The 22,329-nt window shown below is 36.0% G+C and overlaps 1 protein-coding gene across 1 annotated transcript; it reads right to left on the bottom strand.

Annotated features, from left to right (window-relative positions):
* Window positions 1–2,776: 2,776 nt before the first annotated feature.
* Window positions 2,777–3,467, bottom strand: LOC142519811 (uncharacterized). Its single transcript, XM_075622835.1, has 2 exons — window positions 3,174–3,467; window positions 2,777–2,845 (listed from the first exon to the last, which is right to left on the bottom strand). The coding sequence occupies exons 1-2, from the start codon at window positions 3,465–3,467 to the stop codon at window positions 2,777–2,779; spliced, it is 363 nt and encodes a 120-aa protein (XP_075478950.1).
* Between the last annotated feature and the right edge of the window lie 18,862 nt (window positions 3,468–22,329).

Here is a 22,329-nt window from a genome sequence, read left to right as displayed (position 1 = left end):
TTTCTCTCCCCATATAAGGACGAAGATCAATTGGAAGAGAATGACAACATATGTTTTAGGGTTGGTGATCAAGTTTGAGACATGAAGTTTTAAGCATCGATTTTAGTTTTATTTTCTATCACGTTATCGCTTCCGCGTTTATGCTATACACTGTAAAAACAGTCATGATTTATGTAATAGACTCACTTTTAGCTATTTTATGTATTGCCTGACTTGTTGTTTCACAATTTTAAATTGTTAAAAAACTTCGATGACACGTCTCGATCTCGGGGCATGTCAATCTCGGCACCTCAATTATGAGCCAAAGTTGTTATTGTATTAAGCGTGGATCTGGAACCAGATAAAAAGATGTGATAACATTAGAAATGGGATTTTCGGAGTCTCTCCAAATCAAATAATATAATCATCAGACAAAAATGTAAGGTCCGGATTAGCTCACTTAATGAAAGCTAAAAACAGACAAACTGAAATTTAAACTGCATGGATTTGTTTTTAGATGTTCAGATACTTGAATAACTCGTACGTCACCTCTTCTTTCTAACTAAAGTGTTTCACTAAAAAACTTTGATAATTACAATGATTTCCAACTACTCACTTCAGTAGGACTTACCGCCGCCTAACTGAAACTCTTAGTATCTTTGGTAATTACAATGATTTGCTACTGTCTTACAAACTTAACACAAAGTGATAAGTAAGACTTCTTACTGTCATATTTCAAGTATTTAGAATGAAAACACTATACACAATTGATCATTGATGATCTAATAAAATCTTTTTAAGTGTGTGCTTATGAAATTCTCAATTTGTTTTTCTTCTTGATAGCTTGAGAATAATAGAATGCTTTTTTAAGGTCGAGAAAAAGAGCTAATTGTTCACTTTTTCTATTTATATGCTTCGATCTAACGGTCATAAAATGAAATCTGATATCCATTCCAAATGAGGTAGTCGTTGGTCACGTCACTTTCCATGTCACTATCACTTCTGAAAATCGTACATTGTGGGTAGTGCTTGTAGAATTCTACATTTACATATAATTAGAGACTGTGCAGAAAATTTTATCCAATAAATCAGCTGGATCCTGATCCTTAACAGAGTAAACTGATAATTTTCAGAGATTCTTCTGACGAGCCTGACTGATTCATTTGAGTAAGGTTAGCAGTTGGCTTGAGTGAAGGTTGCTCTCAATCAGTTGATTTCGATAATCAGTTTTTCAAGAGTAAGCTCTTTGATCTTTGTTCGCACGTATCATTTTTTCAGTAAAATTCAGTACGATTATGCTATTGTTAATCATCTAAAGCTTAATTGATTAAACAAATGTCATAACAACTTTTTTGAATTAAATTAACACGTTAAAGATTATAAAAAACTAAAAAACATCATAACACTTCTCTGAAGAAATAAGAATCAAAATGAGGGTTTTATGAAATAGGAATGAGTTTTTTTTTCCCCTTTTTGTAAGTGAATCTCTGTCTTGTGAGTGTAATGAAGAAGAAGATAAAAATTTATTTTTAGCACTTTGTTTTGGGCATTGTGAGTTATGATACATATGAAAAAACATAAATAATAAATTTATATTTGACAAATTTAAATTTTTAGAAAATTAAAAATTATAGAAAATCCCCATATTTGATTACCCATTTATTTAATCGTGTCACGCCCCGAACTGAGACGTGCCATCGGCGTTGTTTAACAATTTAAAATCGTGTAACAACAAGCCACGTAGTACATCAAATAGCCAAAAGCTAGTCTATTACATAAATCAATAATCGTCTTTACAATGCGATTAAAATGAAATGCGGAAGCGTAAAATACGATAAACTAACTAAAAGATATAATAACAAGACTGGTCTTGAATCGGATCACCATCCCCAAAAGTATTCTTGTTCTTTATCTTCGATTTGTTCCTCGTTCTTATCTGGGGTGGGAATGTAAGGGGTGAGTACTTGGAAAATACTCAGTAAATGGGGGTCGATCGGGCATAACGAATATCAAGGTTATACGAATACATTATCATAATTTCAATAATAAGCATGTTGAATCGAATACGAACAAAATACAAACATAGCACTGAAAATCATCTCATTTCCATGGTTTACTAATCAGTCCCCTATATGTTACTCCTCTAGGGAGCGTGGCCGAAAGAACGGTTATTATATCCCACCGCATCAGGGCCTTAAACAAAACATATCAAATCTCGGAATTTCCTTGCCATTTCTAATTCGAATCATTACACTGCATTTCAAATATTTCAAACATGCTTTCAAATATTATAACTAATACCAACCAACAAATTGTCAAGGATTTTCATAACAAATAGGAACGAATATATCATGCCGATCGAATTTCAAGAAACATACTTAATTTATTTTTGAGCAAATGTGGACATACTTACGAAGAACAAGTATGTCGATATATATATCAAGTAGTACACTTATGAAATGTAAGTGTACGTAAAAATATAGCAAAAACCCACTTACTTGAAAGATTGTGCCAAAATCTTGGAATAACAAGTTGTAGTTTGACACCGACCAGTCACTTTTCAAAAATGTTTGCGCCTAATTGAACCGTTGGATCGGTCTGAATTTTGGATATGTTGCTCCAAACACGTGTAGGTATATTTTGAACGGTGAAGATCGGATTTGTAGGTGTAAAACTATGAGCAAAACCTTCTGAAATTGTGCAGAATATTTGGTACTCGAAAATTGCAACTTTTGGAGAGAACTTTTGATGTTGTTTTGGTGTGATTGCTCCCACCCTTTGGCCACTATTTATAGGCTCATGGAAGGGAAGTGAAAAGGCTCTCATTCAAGGCCATTATATCCATATTTATGGCCTTCTTGATGGCCTTAAACACCATTAACATGTTGTTATGGCTCTTTAAACTTCTCCTTGAATTTATGGCTTGAATGTCATGTTGTTATGGCTCTTCAAATTCCTCCTTGAATTCATGGCTTGAATTTGGTTTAAAGGCTTGTCTTGTGTAGCTAATTCTTGGGTCCTCACATCCTTCCCACCTTATGAGGAGTTTCGTCCTCGAAACTTGGCTATACCCGATCTTCAAAGAGATAAGGATATTGTTCTCGCATCTTTTCTTCTAACTCCCAAGTTGCTTCTTTTTCACTGTGATTAGACCATTGTACTTTGACATATGGAATAGTTCGTCGCCTCAGTACTTGATCTTTGTTATCCACAATTCGGATTGGAACTTCCTCGTATTTTAGTTCCTCATTTAGGTTGCCCTCAACCAGAAGTGGTCCAGCCTCAAGAATATAACTTGGATCGGAAATATATTTCCTTAGCTGCTTAACGTGGAAAACATTGTGGATTCTTGACATATCAAGTGGAAGTGCTATTCTATAAGCAAGTGTTCCCACTTTCTCTAGGATTTCAAAAGGTCCGATGTATCTAGGATTCAATTTCCCAGTTTTATTGAACCGCATCACACCCTTCATGGGTGACACTTTCATATAGGCTTTTTCGCCCACTTCAAATTCCACGGGTCTTCTTTTCAGGTCAGCCTAATTCTTTCAGATCCGCCTCCATCCCCATACTCGAAAATCCCCATATTTGATTACCCATTTATTTAATCGTGTCACGCCCCGAACTGAGACGTGCCATCGGCGTTGTTTAACAATTTAAAATCGTGTAACAACAAGCCACGTAGTACATCAAATAGCCAAAAGCTAGTCTATTACATAAATCAATAATCGTCTTTACAATGCGATTAAAATGAAATGCGGAAGCGTAAAATACGATAAACTAACTAAAAGATATAATAACAAGACTGGTCTTGAATTGGATCACCATCCCCAAAAGTATTCTTGTTCTTTATCTTCGATTTGTTCCTCGTTCTTATCTGGGGTTGGAATGTAAGGGGTGAGTACTTGGGAAATACTCAGTAAATGGGGGTCGATCGGGCATAACGAATATCAAGGTTATACGAATACATTATCATAATTTCAATAATAAGCATGTTGAATCGAATACGAACAAAATACAAACATAGCACTGAAAATCATCTCATTTCCATGGTTTACTAATCAGTCCCCTATATGTTACTCCTCTAAGGGGCGTGGCCGAAAGAACGGTTATTATATCCCACCGCATCAGGGCCTTAAACAAAACATATCAAATCTCGGAATTTCCTTGCCATTTCTAATTCGAATCATTACACTGCATTTCAAATATTTCAAACATGCTTTCAAATATTATAACTAATATCAACCAACAAATTGTCAAGGATTTTCATAACAAATAGGAACGAATATATCATGCCGATCGAATTTCAAGAAACATACTTAATTTATTTTTGAGCAAATGTGGACATACTTACGAAGAACAAGTATGTCGATATATATATCAAGTAGTACACTTATGAAATGTAAGTGTACGTAAAAGTATAGCAAAAACCCACTTACTTGAAAGATTGTGCCAAAATCTTGGAATAACAAGTTGTAGTTTGACACCGACCAGTCACTTTTCAAAAATGTTTGCGCCTAATTGAACCGTTGGATCGGTCTGAATTTTGGATATGTTGCTCCAAACACGTGTAGGTATATTTTGAACGGTGAAGATCGGATTTGGAGGTGTAAAACTTTGAGCAAAACCTTCTGAAATTGTGCAGAATATTTGGTACTCGAAAATTGCAACTTTTGGAGAAAACTTTTGATGTTGTTTTGGTGTGATTGCTCCCACCCTTTGGCCACTATTTATAGGCTCATGAAGGGAAGTGAAAAGGCTCTCATTCAAGGCCATTATATCCATGTTTATGGCCTTCTTGATGGCCTTAAACACCATTAACATGTTGTTATGGCTCTTCAAACTCCTCCTTGAATTTATGGCTTCAATGTCATGTTGTTATTGCTCTTCAAATTCCTCCTTGAATTCATGGCTTGAATTTGGTTTAAAGGCTTGTCTTGTGTAGCTAATTCTTGGGTCCTCACATCCTTCCCACCTTATGAGGAGTTCCGTCCTCGAAACTTGGCTATACCCGATCTTCAAAGAGATAAGGATATTGTTCTCGCATCTTTTCTTCTAACTCCCAAGTTGCTTCTTTTTCACTGTGATTGGACCATTGTACTTTGACATATGGAATAGTTCGTCGCCTCAGTACTTGATCTTTGTTATCCACAATTCGGATTGGAACTTCCTCGTATTTTAGTTCCTCATTTAGGTTGCCCTCAACCAGAAGTGGTCCAGCCTCAAGAATATAACTTGGATCGGAAATATATTTCCTTAGCTGTTTAACGTGGAAAACATTGTGGATTCTTGACATATCAAGTGGAAGTGCTATTCTATAAGCAAGTGTTCCCACTTTCTCTAGGATTTCAAAAGGTCCGATGTATCTAGGATTCAATTTCCCAGTTTTATTGAACCGCATCACACCCTTCATGGGTGACACTTTCATATAGGCTTTTTCGCCCACTTCAAATTCCACGGGTCTTCTTTTCAGGTCAGCCTAACTTTTCTGTATCATGTGCAGTTTTCAGTCTCTCTTTGATCATAGCAACTTTATCCATTGTTTCTTGGATCAGTTCGGGTCCAACCATGGCTTTTTCCCCTACTTCATCCCAATATAGTGGCGATCGACACTTTCGTCCATACAGAGCTTCGTACGGTGCCATTCCAATACTGCTGTGATAACTATTATTGTATGCAAACTCGATTAAGGACAGATGTTCGCTCCAATTACCTCTGAAGTCCAGAGCACATGCTCTCAGCATGTCCTCAAGAGTTTGTATTGTCCTCTCAGTTTGGCCGTCCGTTTGAGGGTGATATGCCGTACTAAGAGTAACTTTTGTCCCCATAGCTTTTTGAAAGCTCTTCCAAAAACAGGATGCAAACCTAGGATCTCTGTCTGATAATATGCTAATTGGAACTCCGTGTAATCGTACAATATTATTCATGTATAAGGTGGCCAGTTTATCCAGATTATAGTTCATGCAGACAGGTAAGAAATGCGCAGATTTTGTGAGTCTATCTACGATTACCCATATACCATCATGGCTTTGTCTAGACTTTGGTAAACCGACTACAAAGTCCATGGAAATATGTTCCCATTTCCATTCCGGGATTTCCAAAGGTTGAAGAAGTCCACCAGGTCTCTGGTGTTCTGCCTTGACTTGTTGGCACACGTGACACTTGGAGACAAACACTGCAACGTCTTTTTTCATTCCATTCCACCAGAAGTTTTTTTTCAAATCTCTGTACATCTTGGTGCTGCCGGGGTGGACTGAAAATTTTGACTTGTGTGCTTCAGACATTACTTCATGTCGAAGATTTTCAATGTCAGGTACACACAATCTCCCTTTCATCCACACAACTCCTTTGTCATCTGTCTGGAGATCCGATGATTTTCCTTCTTCAGTTTGTTGTTTCAATTTCACCAAAGTGGGGTCTCGATCTTGACTTATCTTGATCGTTTCCGGGAGGCATGGTTGTGCTGAAAGTGATACTAGGATTACTTTGCTAATATTCTTCCGACTCAAAGCATCAGCTACCTTGTTTTCCTTGCCCAGATGAGAGCTTATCGTCAAGTCGTAATCCTTCAGGAGTTCAATCCATCGTCTCTGCCGCATATTTAGTTCTTTTTGCGTGAACAAATATTTGAGACTTTGGTGATCGGTGAAAATCTCGCACTTGGCTCCATAGAGATAATGTCTCCATATTTTTAGTGCGAACACCACTGCAGCTAGTTCGAGGTCATGCATCAGATAGTTTTGCTCATATGGTTTCAGTTGCCTTGAAGCGTAGGCGATCACCCTTCCATCTTGCATGAGCACACATCCTAAACCTCCTTTTAAAGCATCACTGTAGATGGTGTAGTCTTTTCCTTCAGTTGGCAATACCAATACCGGAGTAGAGGCAAGTTTCTTCTTCAAGGTCTCGAAACTTTGCTCACATTATTCACTCCATTGAAACTTAGAGTTCTTCTGCGTGAGTTTAGTGAGGGGTATGGCTATTGAAGAGAATCCTTCAACAAATTTTCGATAATAGCCCGCTAATCCCAAAAAGCTTCGAATTTCTGTCACATTCTTTGGTCTTGACCAATCTATGATTGCTTCTACCTTCTTAGGGTCCACAGACACTCCTGCTGCTGATATTATGTGTCCCAAAAATGTGACGCTCTTTAGCCAGAATTCGCATTTCTTGAACTTGGCGTACAGTTCATTTTCTCTAAGCTTCTGGAGGGTGAGACGAAGATGTTCTTTGTGGTCCTCCTCACTTGACGAGTATACAAGAATATCATCGATGAATACCACAACAAACTTGTTAAGAAATGGTTTGAACACTCTGTTCATGAGATCCATGAAAGTTGCCGGAGCGTTTGTTAATCCGAATGGCATTACCATGAACTCATAGTGTCCATACCTTGTTCTAAAGGTTGTCTTCGGAATATCGTTTGTTTTGACCTTTAGTTGGTGGTAACCTGACCTTAAGTCGAGCTTGGAAAAGACTGTAGCTCCTTTGAGTTGGTCAAACAAGTCATATATCCTTGGAAGTGGGTACTTATTCTTGATTGTGATCTTATTCAGTTCTCTGTAATCAATACACAATCTCATGCTTCCGTCTTTTTTCTTCACAAATAGGACAGGAGCTCCCCATGGGGATGTGCTTGGTCGGATTTGCTTCTTATCTAACAATTCTTGAAGTTGTTCCTTGAGTTCTTTCAATTCTGCTGGAGCCATTCGATACGGTGCTTTTGAGATTGGTGTAGCATTGGGTACTAAATTAATCTCAAATTCCACTTCGCGGTCGGGGATTGTGCCAGGGAGTTCTTCAGGAAAGACATCCGGAAACTCTTGTACCACCGGAATCTCTTCTAGTGCAAGTGTGGTTCCTTCATTTACCTCGCTTAACATAGCCAGGTAAACTTCTTCTCCACTTTTCATGGCTTTCCAAGTCTGGGAAGCAGATAGTAAGGATTCCTGTTTCTTGACTTTGCCATAATAAACGATTTCTTCTTGGTTCGGAGCCCTTAGTTTGACGTTCTTCAAGCGGCAGTCTACAATTGCGTGATTCTTTGATAGCCAATTCATTCCCGGAATGGCATCGAACTCCACCATGTTTAGTTGAATCAATTCAGCTTGAAATAGGTGATCATTGATACAGATCTCACAATCTCTGTGCACCTTATGTGTTTCAATTGTCTTACTAGTAGGAGTTACTACTCTAAAGGGTTTGACAAGTATTTCAGGTATAAGCCTTAATTTCTTAGTGAACCTCTTAGATATAAACGAATGAGTGGCACCACAATCAAATAATACATAAGATGGCATTTCATTGATTAGAATGGTACCTGCCACGACATCGTTTGAGTCATATGCCTCTTTCTAAGTCATTGCAAACACACGAGCGTTAGACTTATTTTCCTTTGGCTTGCTGGGGGTAGTATCAGTATTTGACCATGCCCCTTTCTTAGGCTCGGGACAATCAGCAATTCGATGTCCCAACTTCCCACAATTGAAGCATGCACCAGTCTTTCTTCGGCATTCCCCAGAATGACGGTTATTGCAAATAGGACACATCTTGGCCTCTTGATAGGTTGGACTGGACGAAGCGCCCTTGAATGTCCCACTGGACTAGTTTGGTCTTTTGAATGGTTGTTTCCCTTGAAAAGATTGTCCAGAAGGAGGTCGCTTATTCTTGTTCTCATCCTCTCGGCGCTTGATGTCTGTCTCGGCTCGTATTGCTGCGCCCATTAGGTCAGCAAACCTCGTGGGTTGGTAAACTGCTAATGCTGACTGAATACGACTGCTCAGACCACGCTTGAACCGGTGCATCTTTAAGGTATCATCAGCCATAATCGTGGGGGCATAGGTTCCAAGGGAGTTGAATTTTGAAGTATACTCCACCACAGACATATCTAAAGTTTGAGCGAAATTTTCGAATTCACTCAACTTCTGTAATCTCACTTCAGCAGGGTAATACTGTTTCAGGAATACCTCTCGAAACTATTGCCATGTGATTGGTCCATCTGCTGTCAAAGCTGGTGAGACTGTCTCCCACCATTTGGCTGCACTTTCCTCTAAAAATGGTGTTACCACATCCACCTTGAACTCGTTGGGAATCTCGAGTAAGCAGAGTTGTGTCTCGATATTTTTGAGCCAACTTTGGGCAACTTCGGGGTCCGGGTCTTCTTTGAATGTTTGAGTGCGATTCTTTCGCAGAGACTCATAGTAGTACTTGACCCCATGTGCTGGAGGTCCTGGTGGTGGCGGATTGCCATTGGCGTTTGTGTTACCCAATCCTTGGATGGTAGTGGCCACAATAGTTGCTATGGCCATTAAGTCAACTTGACTTAGGCCCAATCCTGGCAGTGGCGGTGGCGGAGGTAGGTTCCCTTCATTGTCATTGTTATTATGGTTGTTGTTGCGATTTCCATAGCGCGGGTTGCAGTTGTTTCGTACCGGTCTTCCGTCCATATCCTACAAGTGTACAAGTTTCTAAGATATTTGTTTGCCAACATATATATGAGTTAATCCTTGAACTGAAATCGACCATTGATAAAACCAAATAAACTTTTATTGATTCAAACGAAAAGGGAAGAATACAAATCAAAGTTTTAGGAAGCACAAAAGGAGAGAAAATTCATGAGAAGGCAAATGGATTATAAATCCTTATTACAACTAGTCGTGACACTAAATCCTCAATCATCTAAAATCTCGCCATCTCCTACTGCTTCGTCTTCCATCGGCTCCTCTATTGGTTCTATTTCAGGTACCAAGTCGATAAGGGCATCCTGAAGTTGTTGCACCTGATTTTGCAAGTGTTCATTATGCATATTCAGATGCTGCACCGAATCTTGAAGTTCTTGAATGATTACTGCATCTTGCTGATGTCGTTGGACTGCTATAAACGAGCTCTGCTCCAAGAGAGCATTGAGATGAGTTTTCTGTTCCTCTAGCTCATGTTTTTCTTCTTGCAGAGTATGTAAAGTTGCCAGCAATTTCCCGTTGTCATTCTGTTCTAGTGCGAGAGATGCTCGGAGGTCCTTAATGATGGTATCCTTGTCAGGGACGGGTATAACACTCATGCGAGCCGTGGTTCGAGTGCGAGGCATAGAAGAATTTGAAGCCATTTCCTGAAATAAAAACAAGTGGAAAGGCTTACAAAATGATAAGGTCATGAATAAACATCAAACGGTAAATTTCATAGTCATCTCATTCGAGATTTGATTCAGAAAGGGTTCAAAGATGGAAAATTCGAGAATTGACGTATGGTTTGAAGATTATACGTCGAGATCAATTCAGAATAATTAATGGAATCGAATTCTTGAGTTTCCTATGGGAAGTCACAATTTTGAAATCTAAGATTGGGGTGGACATGAATGACTAAGTTTTTGCCAAAATCTAACTTCATCAAATTCTGTCTTTCGAAATCCCCAACTGGATTATGAACCTGGCGGCTCTGATACCACTAAAATGTCACGCCCCGAACTGAGACGTGCCATCGGCGTTGTTTAACAATTTAAAATCGTGTAACAACAAGCCACGTAGTACATCAAATAGCCAAAAGCTAGTCTATTACATAAATCAATAATCGTCTTTACAATGCGATTAAAATGAAATGCGGAAGCGTAAAATACGATAAACTAACTAAAAGATATAATAACAAGAATGGTCTTGAATCGGATCACCATCCCCAAAAGTATTCTTGTTCTTTATCTTCGATTTGTTCCTCGTTCTTATCTGGGGTGGGAATGTAAGGGGTGAGTACTTGGGAAATACTCAGTAAATGGGGGTCGATCGGGCATAACGAATATCAAGGTTATACGAATACATTATCATAATTTCAATAATAAGCATGTTGAATCGAATACGAACAAAATACAAACATAGCACTGAAAATCATCTCATTTCCATGGTTTACTAATCAGTCCCCTATATGTTACTCCTCTAGGGAGCGTGGCCGAAAGAACGGTTATTATATCCCACCGCATCAGGGCCTTAAACAAAACATATCAAATCTCGGAATTTCCTTGCCATTTCTAATTCGAATCATTACACTGCATTTCAAATATTTCAAACATGCTTTCAAATATTATAACTAATACCAACCAACAAATTGTCAAGGATTTTCATAACAAATAGGAACGAATATATCATGCCGATCGAATTTCAAGAAACATACTTAATTTATTTTTGAGCAAATGTGGACATACTTACGAAGAACAAGTATGTCGATATATATATCAAGTAGTACACTTATGAAATGTAAGTGTACGTAAAAATATAGCAAAAACCCACTTACTTGAAAGATTGTGCCAAAATCTTGGAATAACAAGTTGTAGTTTGACACCGACCAGTCACTTTTCAAAAATGTTTGCGCCTAATTGAACCGTTGGATCGGTCTGAATTTTGGATATGTTGCTCCAAACACGTGTAGGTATATTTTGAACGGTGAAGATCGGATTTGTAGGTGTAAAACTATGAGCAAAACCTTCTGAAATTGTGCAGAATATTTGGTACTCGAAAATTGCAACTTTTGGAGAGAACTTTTGATGTTGTTTTGGTGTGATTTCTCCCACCTTTTGGCCACTATTTATAGGCTCATGGAAGGGAAGTGAAAAGGCTCTCATTCAAGGCCATTACATCCATGTTTATGGCCTTCTTGATGGTCTTAAACACCATTAACATGTTGTTATGGCTCTTCAAACTCCTCCTTGAATTTATGGCTTGAATGTCATTTTGTTATGGCTCTTCAAATTCCTCCTTGAATTCATGGCTTGAATTTGGTTTAAAGGCTTGTCTTGTGTAGCTAATTCTTGAGTCCTCAAAAATCGGATAAAAAATCCCCACATACCCTCCTAAATTCGCGTCAGGTATTGGATTTTTCGTCTGATTCAGAGGAAATTTGTAATGCCCAGGATTGTATGTGGATTAAATGAAAAGATGAAGTGGTGCTTGAAGAAAGGGACCGCACACGCGCCTAGAGAAGCACCGCACCCGCGGTGCATGGATAGAAAGTTAGCCATTTTTATAGTAGGGTCACCGCACCCGCGGTCCAAGAAAGAGTGCACCCGCGGTTGATGGACAGAGAGTTGAAAAGTATTTACAGAAATGACACCGCACCCGCGTTGATGACACCGCACCCGCGGTTTTATATGTAGCGCACCCGCGGTCGTCGATTTTGGAAAGTGGATGGACCGCCGAAGCTTGAGCGCACCCGCGGTTCCTGAACTACCGCACCCGCGGTCATGCGTGTTACTTGAAAAATATGACACTTGCCCCTCAACATGCAAGATATATATATGAATTGTCATTCATTCTTCCTCATTTTCAGCAGATGGAACGAGAGAGAGAGACTTCAAGAATTCCTTCATGCTCTATTTCTTTTGGAAATTGATTGTATAAGATATCTTCATCAGAATTTTAATTAGAGTTCAGATTTGTGATCTTCTCAACCAAGGCTACAAGAAGAGGTAAATATTGTTCAATTACAACATGATTTAGATTTTATGTGTTGAAGAAATTATGATATGGTTACTATTAGAGATTATTGAGATTATAGATGTCATATATTCGCAACCGGATCGAAGAAATAGTACCGTATGCATTTGTTATGAATTTTAGCGTATCTTGATTGAGAATATGCAGATTTTGAGAGTATGATATATATATGATGATGATTATGAGTTGAGACCTATGAATTGGTGATATATGTTGAGAGTTGGATTGACCGGTATCGAGAAATTACGTCGTTATGCCGTTAAGTTGTACCGAGATCAAGTATTGAATTGAATATGTGTTGATTGAGATTAGAGATTGATAGAATATGTATCAACATTTCCATTTCAGATTTGATATTGACAGATTCGTCTTCGAGACTTCGACTACGACAGATTGTACGACGAAAGGTATAATGCATGTTTTGTTTGGGGAAGACACAACTCAAATGAGATTCAGTTTGAGTTTCCCAACAAAATCAAATACTAGAATTATTGTTTCTTTTGATATGATTGTGATTTGTTTATAGATTTATATTCAAATCTCTTGATATGATAATGCCTTGTTTATATATTTATATTCAAGCCTTTGAGATAGGAGAGTCATTGGCAGACTTGCCAAACTAGATGTTCGGTGGTATCGACGCTTCAGATCAGATTCACTCCGATTGTAGACATTCAATACAGATATGACCGAAGTCTAGGAATAAGACGTACAGTTACCCCGATTGGGAGGGTAGGTGACAGACAGTGACGTCTTATTCACACCGGGATCCCTAGAGTAGAGTCGATTCGAGTCAAGACATGATTTGATTTGATTTGCATGCTTAGATAGATCGGTTTCATAGACTATGGAGCCATTGTTATTGCTTTCATGCATGATTTATGATTTCGTATCAGCATGTTTTATACTGGGATTTGTTCTCACCGGAGTTTCCGGCTGTTGTTATGTCTGTATGTGTGCATAACAACAGGTAGGGCAGGATCAGGGTCGCGACAGAGATGAGAGATGGACATAGCGTGGTGATCACGGGCGTAGCAGATGAACCAGTAGTTGTACTGTATTTAATTACTGGTTTGTAGAATATGAATAAAACGAGACATGTATATTATATTTGTTGTAATGAAATGAATATAGAATTATCTTGTGCCTGAGTTATAAACATTTGATTTAATGTTAAAAGCAAAATGTTGACCCGTATTTTTGAATAAAGATCCAATTAACCCCGAAAAGAATTGAGTTAGAGCTCGGGTCCCCACAAAATTGTCATCCATAATGGTCGTTTTTAATTAATCATACCTGTCACAGTGGCTTCTGTTGAAGTTTATCAAATCTGAAGGTTATAATGAACTATCTCCGATCAACTATGTCACATGATAGATTGGATGGTTTGAACATATTGTACTCAATTGTAAAAAAGATAGTAGCTAAGCTTAATTACGATGATTTAATTGACAATTTTGCAAAACAAAAAACGTAAAAAAATAGGAGCATTTTGCCATTAGATTTAGTTTATATATGCCATTTCATATAATTTAATAAATTTACGTAGTATATTGGATAATGATGATAATTATGTGCATTTAATTATCAGTTCGTATATAATATTTATGTTTAATAAAAAAATTATACAGGACCTTATCAGTTGGTAAGCCTTGCCCTAGCCCTAGCCATAGCCCTAGCCATAGCCCTAGCCATAGCCCTAGCCCTAGCCATAGCCATAGCCATAGCCATACTAGGAAAACTGAATCTATTCCTCTAGGATAGGGTGTGGGTTTAGGTCGAAATATTGTAAGAAGATGTGAGCTATCTCGAGGGGGAGCACCTCATTAACTGGAAATATAATTTTTGGGTAATTTTTTATGTACAAGTTCGAAGAAATATGTTGTGATTATCTTAGCTTTCTGAATTTACATGCTAATATAATTTCATCTTCTAAAGGTTGTATGATATCATGTAATTTTTATATAATAGTACCACGATTTTTAATTGAGAAAATAATTTTTTGATCCGTTAACTTACCTAATTTTAGGTTTTAATCAATTAAGTTCGGTTTCGATACACTAAATTTTTATTTCGACTATTTTGTTCCCATGACTAACGTGACATTTGACAAGTTTAACAATTTTCGATATCACATCAAATTTTTCAATGTCATGTCATCATTTTTTATAATCATATCAGCAACTCTGAACCATGTAAGTTTGAAATTTGTGGCGGCTTCACTCACCCCACGCGGTGGCGGGCCTGTCACGCCAATCCGATCTCTTGCACTCAAGAATTCTTAGAAATCTTGGAGGAAAATATCAAATTATAGTTGTTAGAATCTGAGTTCCCCCCACCCCTTTTTCTTTTCAGAATTTTGCACCAAATTTTCGATTTTCACGGTTATATTAAAGTATATTTTGTTATGTTTGATTTTCATTGTCTTCATAAACATATTTTTATAATTTATTTTGATTTAAATTTTGTGAAAATTATATTCGAGGTCCTGTAATTTGAAAGTTTTTATTTTTGATAAAGTTACTAGTTAATTCAATGTCTTGGTCCATTAATTTGATTGTTTTTTTAGTTGTATTATTTTTCATCATAGTGCTGAAGTGGAATCCGAAACGTCAACGATTTTTGGTGTCACGTCATCATTTTCAAGTGTCACGTCAGCATTTCAATGATAAATGATTGAAATTGAAAAAAATTGCAAATTAGTGGACTAAGACAATGAATTGATCGATAACAAGATAAAAAATGAAAACATGCAAATTATAAGTGATAGGATTTTATGTTTAGGTGTAAACAAAAAACTGAGAAATCAAGTGTTCATCTCTGAACATTCATAAAAAAATTAGATTTTCTGGATGTATCTTGATCATCAAATAATAAGTGTTACAAACTTAAAATATCAAGCAAAACATTCTAAGCCAAAAACCGATGAACCGACGAAAGGACTCAACCAACTAGCCAAGAACAGGTTGATATATATAGACTCACACACAATTGTACATCAACGACATCCAGAGTGCAGACAAGCTCTCAATTCACCATCAACCTCCACTTTTTGAGTAGAGAAACATCTAGTTTATTACTCGTTCTTAATTGTTAAATCAACTCGGAGTATTTCTAGTATCATCACACTATTTCAATGTCTAATCAAATCATTCAAGATCATCATTGTTCAAGACATTTCAACCTTCTTACAAGCTCAACTCATAAGTGAAAGATGTTTGGTTGTAGAGGTTGTTTAAGATCAGCCGACTTGTCGTCTGTTTGATCGGGTTGCGGATTAGTTGGGCGTTGTCGTCTTGGCTGATGTTGAGTGTTTATAGGAGTTCTAATTGATAATGTGATTTAACTTGGACCGAGTATGCACAATAAGATTGTATAAATCAAAGTCTTCTACTAGAATACTTGTGGCAACAGAAGGAGGACATAGAAATATTTTCTCTTCGAACATCCTTAAATAAATTTGCGTGTGTTTAGTTTATTGCACTTATCTACTTTACAAAATCTGTTTAGCCCCCACTTATGATCGGTTTACAAGCTTTAACAATTAATCAATTTGACTAGATATTCGTTGTATTAGTTCGAGTTGTTTCCACAATTTTTCACAAAGTTACTCGATGAGTTTAGATCAAGAACCGCTTCATTTATAATGTCACACCTATCCTAACAATCTATATACTTATAAAAGTGTGTATGATGGAAAATTTTTTCAATTGTGAACATACATATTTATCTTTCACATATTTACTTCTTCTCATTATCAAGTGATACATGTGATACTTTCACATTTTGTCTATTATTTAATAACTAATACTAATTAGCCACATTTTACGATTATGGTTTTGTGTTTTTGATTTTCTCGTGTTCCTTTTCTTTCATTATAATATTTAATTATAACATATTGCATTCTATTGCATTTTTTTAAAAGAAACATTTTATTTCATTCTATATTTCTACAAAAATGTGGATGATGGAAAATTTTACAATTGTAAACGGACTAGTGAAAATAAAATTGAGTTATATTTATATCTTAGTTTGTACGTATCTCCATGTTCTTAAATGTTTGATATAATTTTAAAAAATCACTATTAAATTTACTTAATATCAGTGTTAATTATTTTCTCATTTTAATAATTTTGTTGGACTTTTATTTAAATTCTAAATTAAATTAATTATGATATTTATTGGGCTCATTTTGATAATTTTTTTGGAATTCGGAAAAGTTTTTCAATTTAACAGACATAATTATCATTTACATATTTTTTCTTCTAGTTATCAAGTGATACATATGATACTTTCACATTGTGTCTATTAATTAATAACAAATACTGACAGGATCGATTAGGGGGATCATCGTTAAGCTACAATAGTTCGATTCTTGAAATATTAAACATCGATGAAATAAATCGAGTTTGATTTTCAAACCAATTGGAAGACACTCAAAATAATCATTTGTAGAAACCGATTGAACATACTGAATCGCTTCATTCCAATAACCGAGCTGAGAAATATGGCCAAAATGACGCAACTGCTCATATCCAACTGATTGCTGTTTTTGTGCAATCAGTTTGGTCATTCAGCGATCCGTTTGGCCTAGATAACAACTGATTTTGCCCAACTGACGTGAAATATGACTTGTTCCAAGTTGAGTTTTCTAATCATTCAAGTTGTTAGATTGTCATTTGAATCATCCAGCTGAGAGATCTAAAACACTGAAGCTCGTCAGAAATTATGTTTGGCTAAATTGAGTTTCAGTTTCTTTCTTGTGTTTGCAACTTCACACGTGAGTAGAAATATAACAACAAGTTTTGTTAACATCATAATCAAGATTGCGAACATGAAATGAAACAATCCAATCCAATGGCAATAACATTTTAAAACTAATAACATATGCAGAAGCCTTATCATTTAAAAGGGAACGAACGATATACCATTTAACATCATAAACATTTTCAAAACTAGTATACATAAACATTCACATATGAATTGAGCAAAACAAAGCCAAAAACCGACATAAATTTTTTTCCCATCATTCATTTACAAAATACAAAATTATCAGTACTTCCAACATACAATTCAATGCACCCCAAAATAAAAGTTTCATGACAAAAGTTCAAAAGTTTTCTTTCCTTGCTATATTACTTCTTCCTCCTGGACAATCCATTTTCATTCATTTTTTATTACCTGCATCACATGACATTAAAGATAACAAAGCAATATAGATAGTATTTCATGGCATGAATTAAAAGAAAGGAAATGATAATTCTGTAACTTGTGACCTGTGGATAATATCTCTTTGATATATAAATATATCAAAACTGTGAGAGATACTTATAATCATGAAATTGGCCAATGACATGCATGTAATAACTATCATTCCTTGGCTTCAATTATAGGAAATTTCATTGAAGCAATTTAACAAATACTTGGTGGGCAACAATAGAGTACTATCTCCTTATCAATGAATTCAATGGTATTCTTGGATCAATGAACAAATAACAATACATAAATCAATAATATAACAATGGAAGGAGCTAGACATCAATAAACATGACTTATATACATATATATCATGTGAGCATTTGAAAGAGAAAGCTTCTACTTACAACCCACAAGCAATATGATGGCTATGATGATCTTGAATGAATCCTACAACAATAATCACAATAATAACCATAAATCATCACCAGTAATCCAATGAATCAATGAACCCAACTTAACCCTTAATATTTCAAACCCTTCCAACTCCTAAAAATAAAGAAGACTTACCTTGGAGTTTAGAAAACTTAGCAAGAAAAGCTAAGGAATTTAATAAATCCTTGACCTTGAAGTAGAGAATTGAAGGAGAGAAAATCTTTGAGGGAGAAGGCTAAGAACGATCCAAGGAGAAGGAAAGAAGGAGGAATGGTTAGAAGAGTCTAGAAACATGCTTATAAGCCTTCCAATGCACCAAAAAACGTGTTTTCTAAGCCATAGACACGGACCTCATGCCCCCCTCCGTGTATGGGTCTATGTACACACTGGAAATCACACATTTTGCTTGGCAAGACCCGGACCCCATGTATGAGTCCGTGTATGGGTCCGTGTACCCACTGTCCAAGGGCCAAAACTATACTTTTTCTTTCGAATTAACCAAAGTGGTAAACATAAAAGTTGTAGCCCTATGCCTTTTCTTACATCTCCAATTGGCCTCATGTAATTTGAATCAATATACAAAACATTATACTAAAAACCATAACTATTACCACATTTTTCATACCGTTTCTGCACTTCCATTTCCTATTTGGCTCAAGATCAACTTTCTATTTTACCCATTCATTTCCATAATCATCACCAACTATGAACATAATACCAAAACAATAACCATAAACAATGGCCATATAATAACCATTTCAATAAACATATTTCCTAAACACCCAACCAAAAATAATATTATAAACAATAAAATGCTAAAAGATTGGGATATTACATGAAATGCTCCAACAAATACTAATTAGCCACATTTTACGATTATTATTTTATGTTTTTGACTTTCTCTAGTTGCTTTTCTTTCATTAATATATTTAATTATAACATATTGCATACTATTTCATTTTTTTCGAAAAACATTTTATTTCATTTTATATATCTATAAAAATGTGGATGATAAAAAATATTTCCAATTGTAAACTAGCGAGAGAAAATAAAATTGAGTTATATTTATATTTTATTTTGTATGTAGCACAGTAAGTCAACTTCATGTTCTTAAATATTGAGCTAATTTAAAAAAATCACTATTAATTTTATTTAACATTAGTACTAATTATTTCTCATTTTAAGAATTTTATTTAAAATCTAAATAAAATTAATTATGATATTTTTCGGGCTCACTTTAATAATTTTTTTGGAATTTGGAAAAGTTTTTCAATTGTGAACAGACATAATTATCCTTTACGTATTTTCTTATTCTCATTATCAAATATGCATGTTGTACTTTCACATTTTTTCTGTTAATTAATAAAAATACTAATTAGCCAAATTTTACAGTTATGATTTTGTGTTTTTGACTTTCTCCAGTAGCTTTTCTTTCATTATTATATTTAATTATGACATATTGCATTCTATTTAATTTTTTTTGAAAAACATTTTATTTCATTCTATATACCTATAAAAATGTAAACGATGCAAAAAATTTCTAATTGTAAATGGGCGGTATAAAATAAAGTTGAGTTATATTTTGTTAGGATCGGGAAATAGTTTAGAGGGGGGAGGGGGGTGAATGAACTCTTTCAAATTTTCTCTTTTAAAATATTGGTTTCGACCGTTTTTAGGCGGTTGAAACAATTCTTCTCAAACGGTTGGAAATGTAAACCACTATTTAGTGCGGAAGACGGTTCACACTTTCCAAAGGAAACTTGAACACGTTAACATGCTTATTCAAACAATTAGAGACAAAGAAAATGCTTGCGATAAGTAAAGTGACACAATGGTTTTTATGGATGTTCGGAGATTGAATACTCCTACGTCACCCCTTCTTCCCCTTAGGAAGGTTTCTACTAAAAGACTTTGGCTCTACAAATTTTTTGCAACCGCCCACTCCAATCATGACTTATCCAAAAGGTTACTGATATGAACAATTCAGTTTATTTTGAGTAGCATGAAATTGATCCTTAGGAGATCGAATGTAACGATGTTTAAAGCGTGCTGAAGGAGCGATAAAGTATGTAAGCTTTTGATAGCGCTCTTGAGATCTTTGTGTATGCTCGTAACAAGATTTTTAGCTGTTGATCAAGAGAGATCTCTTCACTAGCACACTCCTCCGTTAATATATATGTGATCTTCTTAACGGTCGAAAATGATGCAGCAACGTTAACCTGATCCACTAAACTGATGAGTTGTTGTCGACTTTGATGAGCATTAAATGATCTTTCATAGAGGCATTTAATGTTCCTTTTGCTCGGCATAGTTCTGAAGCGCTTTACCTGAGGAGTTCCTTTTATGATAACTGCCTTCTTTAATCAGAACTTGAAGTCTATACTTGGTCTATCCTTTCTGGGATAAAGATATGAATGCAGATCATTCTTGGAACTGATGAAAATATACGTTGACTTTAAGGCGGTGTAATATTTTGAATGTATCAAGCCGGTCAGAGAATGTCTTTGAGCAATAACTAGTTCTCTTTAATGATCCGGTTCAGAGAATCATTAAAGTCCACTAATGGTCAGAAGTAAACGGTTGATATATCTTTGAGCTTCAGCCGGTTAGGAAGATATACCAGCTGATGAGCCGAGCGGTCGAACTGATGCATATCTCAAATACGAACCGCAACTGATTTCGAGCTGATTTGTTTTTGTCATACACCAAAATTTTTGGGAATAATATTTTCTTAACATATTTATATTTTAGTTTGTACATAGCAAAGTAAGTCATCTCCATGTTCTTAAAAGTTTGAGCTAATTTTAAAAAATCCACTATTAATTGACATTCATGGTCATTGGCCCATCAACCCGAGAATAAATTATGTTAGAAAATTAAAGTTAATAAAATAAAAATTATATTGAATACAATTTTAATATATGTCTTATGATAATAAAATTTTAAATATATGTCCCTAAGATTTCTTTCGATTAATGTAGATGATTTGAAATTTTCACAATTTGACAACTAAAGTTAATTAAAATGATAATTATTTTATTTAATTTACTTGTTTGATTGTCGTTTTTTTTAATGCTATGTCATCCATTTTTTTCTTATTGTACTTACTATTTACTTCTATGATGGATCGTGTGAGGGCACCATTGAAGGTGTGTCACGCCCCGAGCCCGGGTCTACGGCTGCGTGACTACACAATGTGTCCTTATAGCAACTACTGCGTATTCGTTCTCGCTTTACGAAATTGATTAACCCAAGTTTCAATAGAAGTACATTGTAAGCCATTATAAACTCATTTTAAATATTTCATTTTTAAGATGTGGGACAAGGGTATTACAATCACCCCACCTTCAGAACGCGACGTCCTCGTCGCGGCATGACCCCTCGATCCACCAGCGCCGAGAATCTAGAGGTGGCTCCTACAGGTTCAAAAGGTGGCTCCCCGTCATGTAGTACTTTGCCCCGCAGGTTCAAGAGATGGCTCCCATGCACGTAACACTTTGCCCCGTATAGCACTTATTTTCCGGTGTTCAATGCCGGTGACCGGCTCTGATACCATTCTGTCACGCCCCGAGCTCGGGCCCGCGGCTACGTGACTGCACAATGTTCCCCTATAGCAACTACTACGTATTCGTCATCGCTTTACGAAAATGATTAACCCAAGTTGCTATAGAAGTCCATTGTAAGCTATTATAAACTCATTTTAAATCTCTCATTTTTAAGATGTGGAACAAGGGTATCACAAGGTGCTTCAAACACAATAAATCAATGAGCTGCAATAGCTCGTGTCCTAAGAATGTAAACACCGATGAATTAGATCGAGTTTGGTTTTAAACCAAGCGAAAAATACCCGAAATAATCTTTCGTTAAAAAAACTAATCAGTTTTATAACTTGTGCAACTGACTAACTGAAAGTTATGAGATCAGTTCTGACTTATATTAGTTTAGTTATGAACAGAACAGAACTGATCAAATCGGTTAAAAAAAAAAACAAGCAGTTAAACAGAAATAACACAAGATATATTTATGGATATTCGGAGACTACAACTGCTCCTACTTCATCCCTTCTACTTCCTCGGACAGGTTACACAAGAAGACTTTTATTTATACAACGGCTTGTACAAACCCACTCAACTTAGGACTTACTCCACTGCCTAACTGAACTCCTAGCCTAGACCGAAGGCATCACCTTCCAGCCAACACTTGTTTAACGTCTGTGTGTCAAAGACTACATAAACAAGTTTATTGT

This window comes from Primulina tabacum, chromosome 11 (genome assembly GCF_025594145.1).
Source record: "Primulina tabacum isolate GXHZ01 chromosome 11, ASM2559414v2, whole genome shotgun sequence".
NCBI classification, from domain to species: Eukaryota; Viridiplantae; Streptophyta; class Magnoliopsida; order Lamiales; family Gesneriaceae; genus Primulina; species Primulina tabacum.
Note: the sequence above shows the minus strand (reverse complement) of the source record. Positions and strands in the feature narration are given on the sequence as shown.

Coding starts and splice junctions, on each gene's coding strand:
- LOC142519811 (XM_075622835.1), bottom strand. CDS start 3,467: ATGAAAGTGTCACCCATGAAGGGTGTGATGCGGTTCAATAAAACTGGG. Junction 2,846..3,173: donor TTGTGGATAACAAAGATCAA/GTACTGAGGCGA, acceptor ATGGTGTTTAAG/GCCATCAAGAAGGCCATAAA.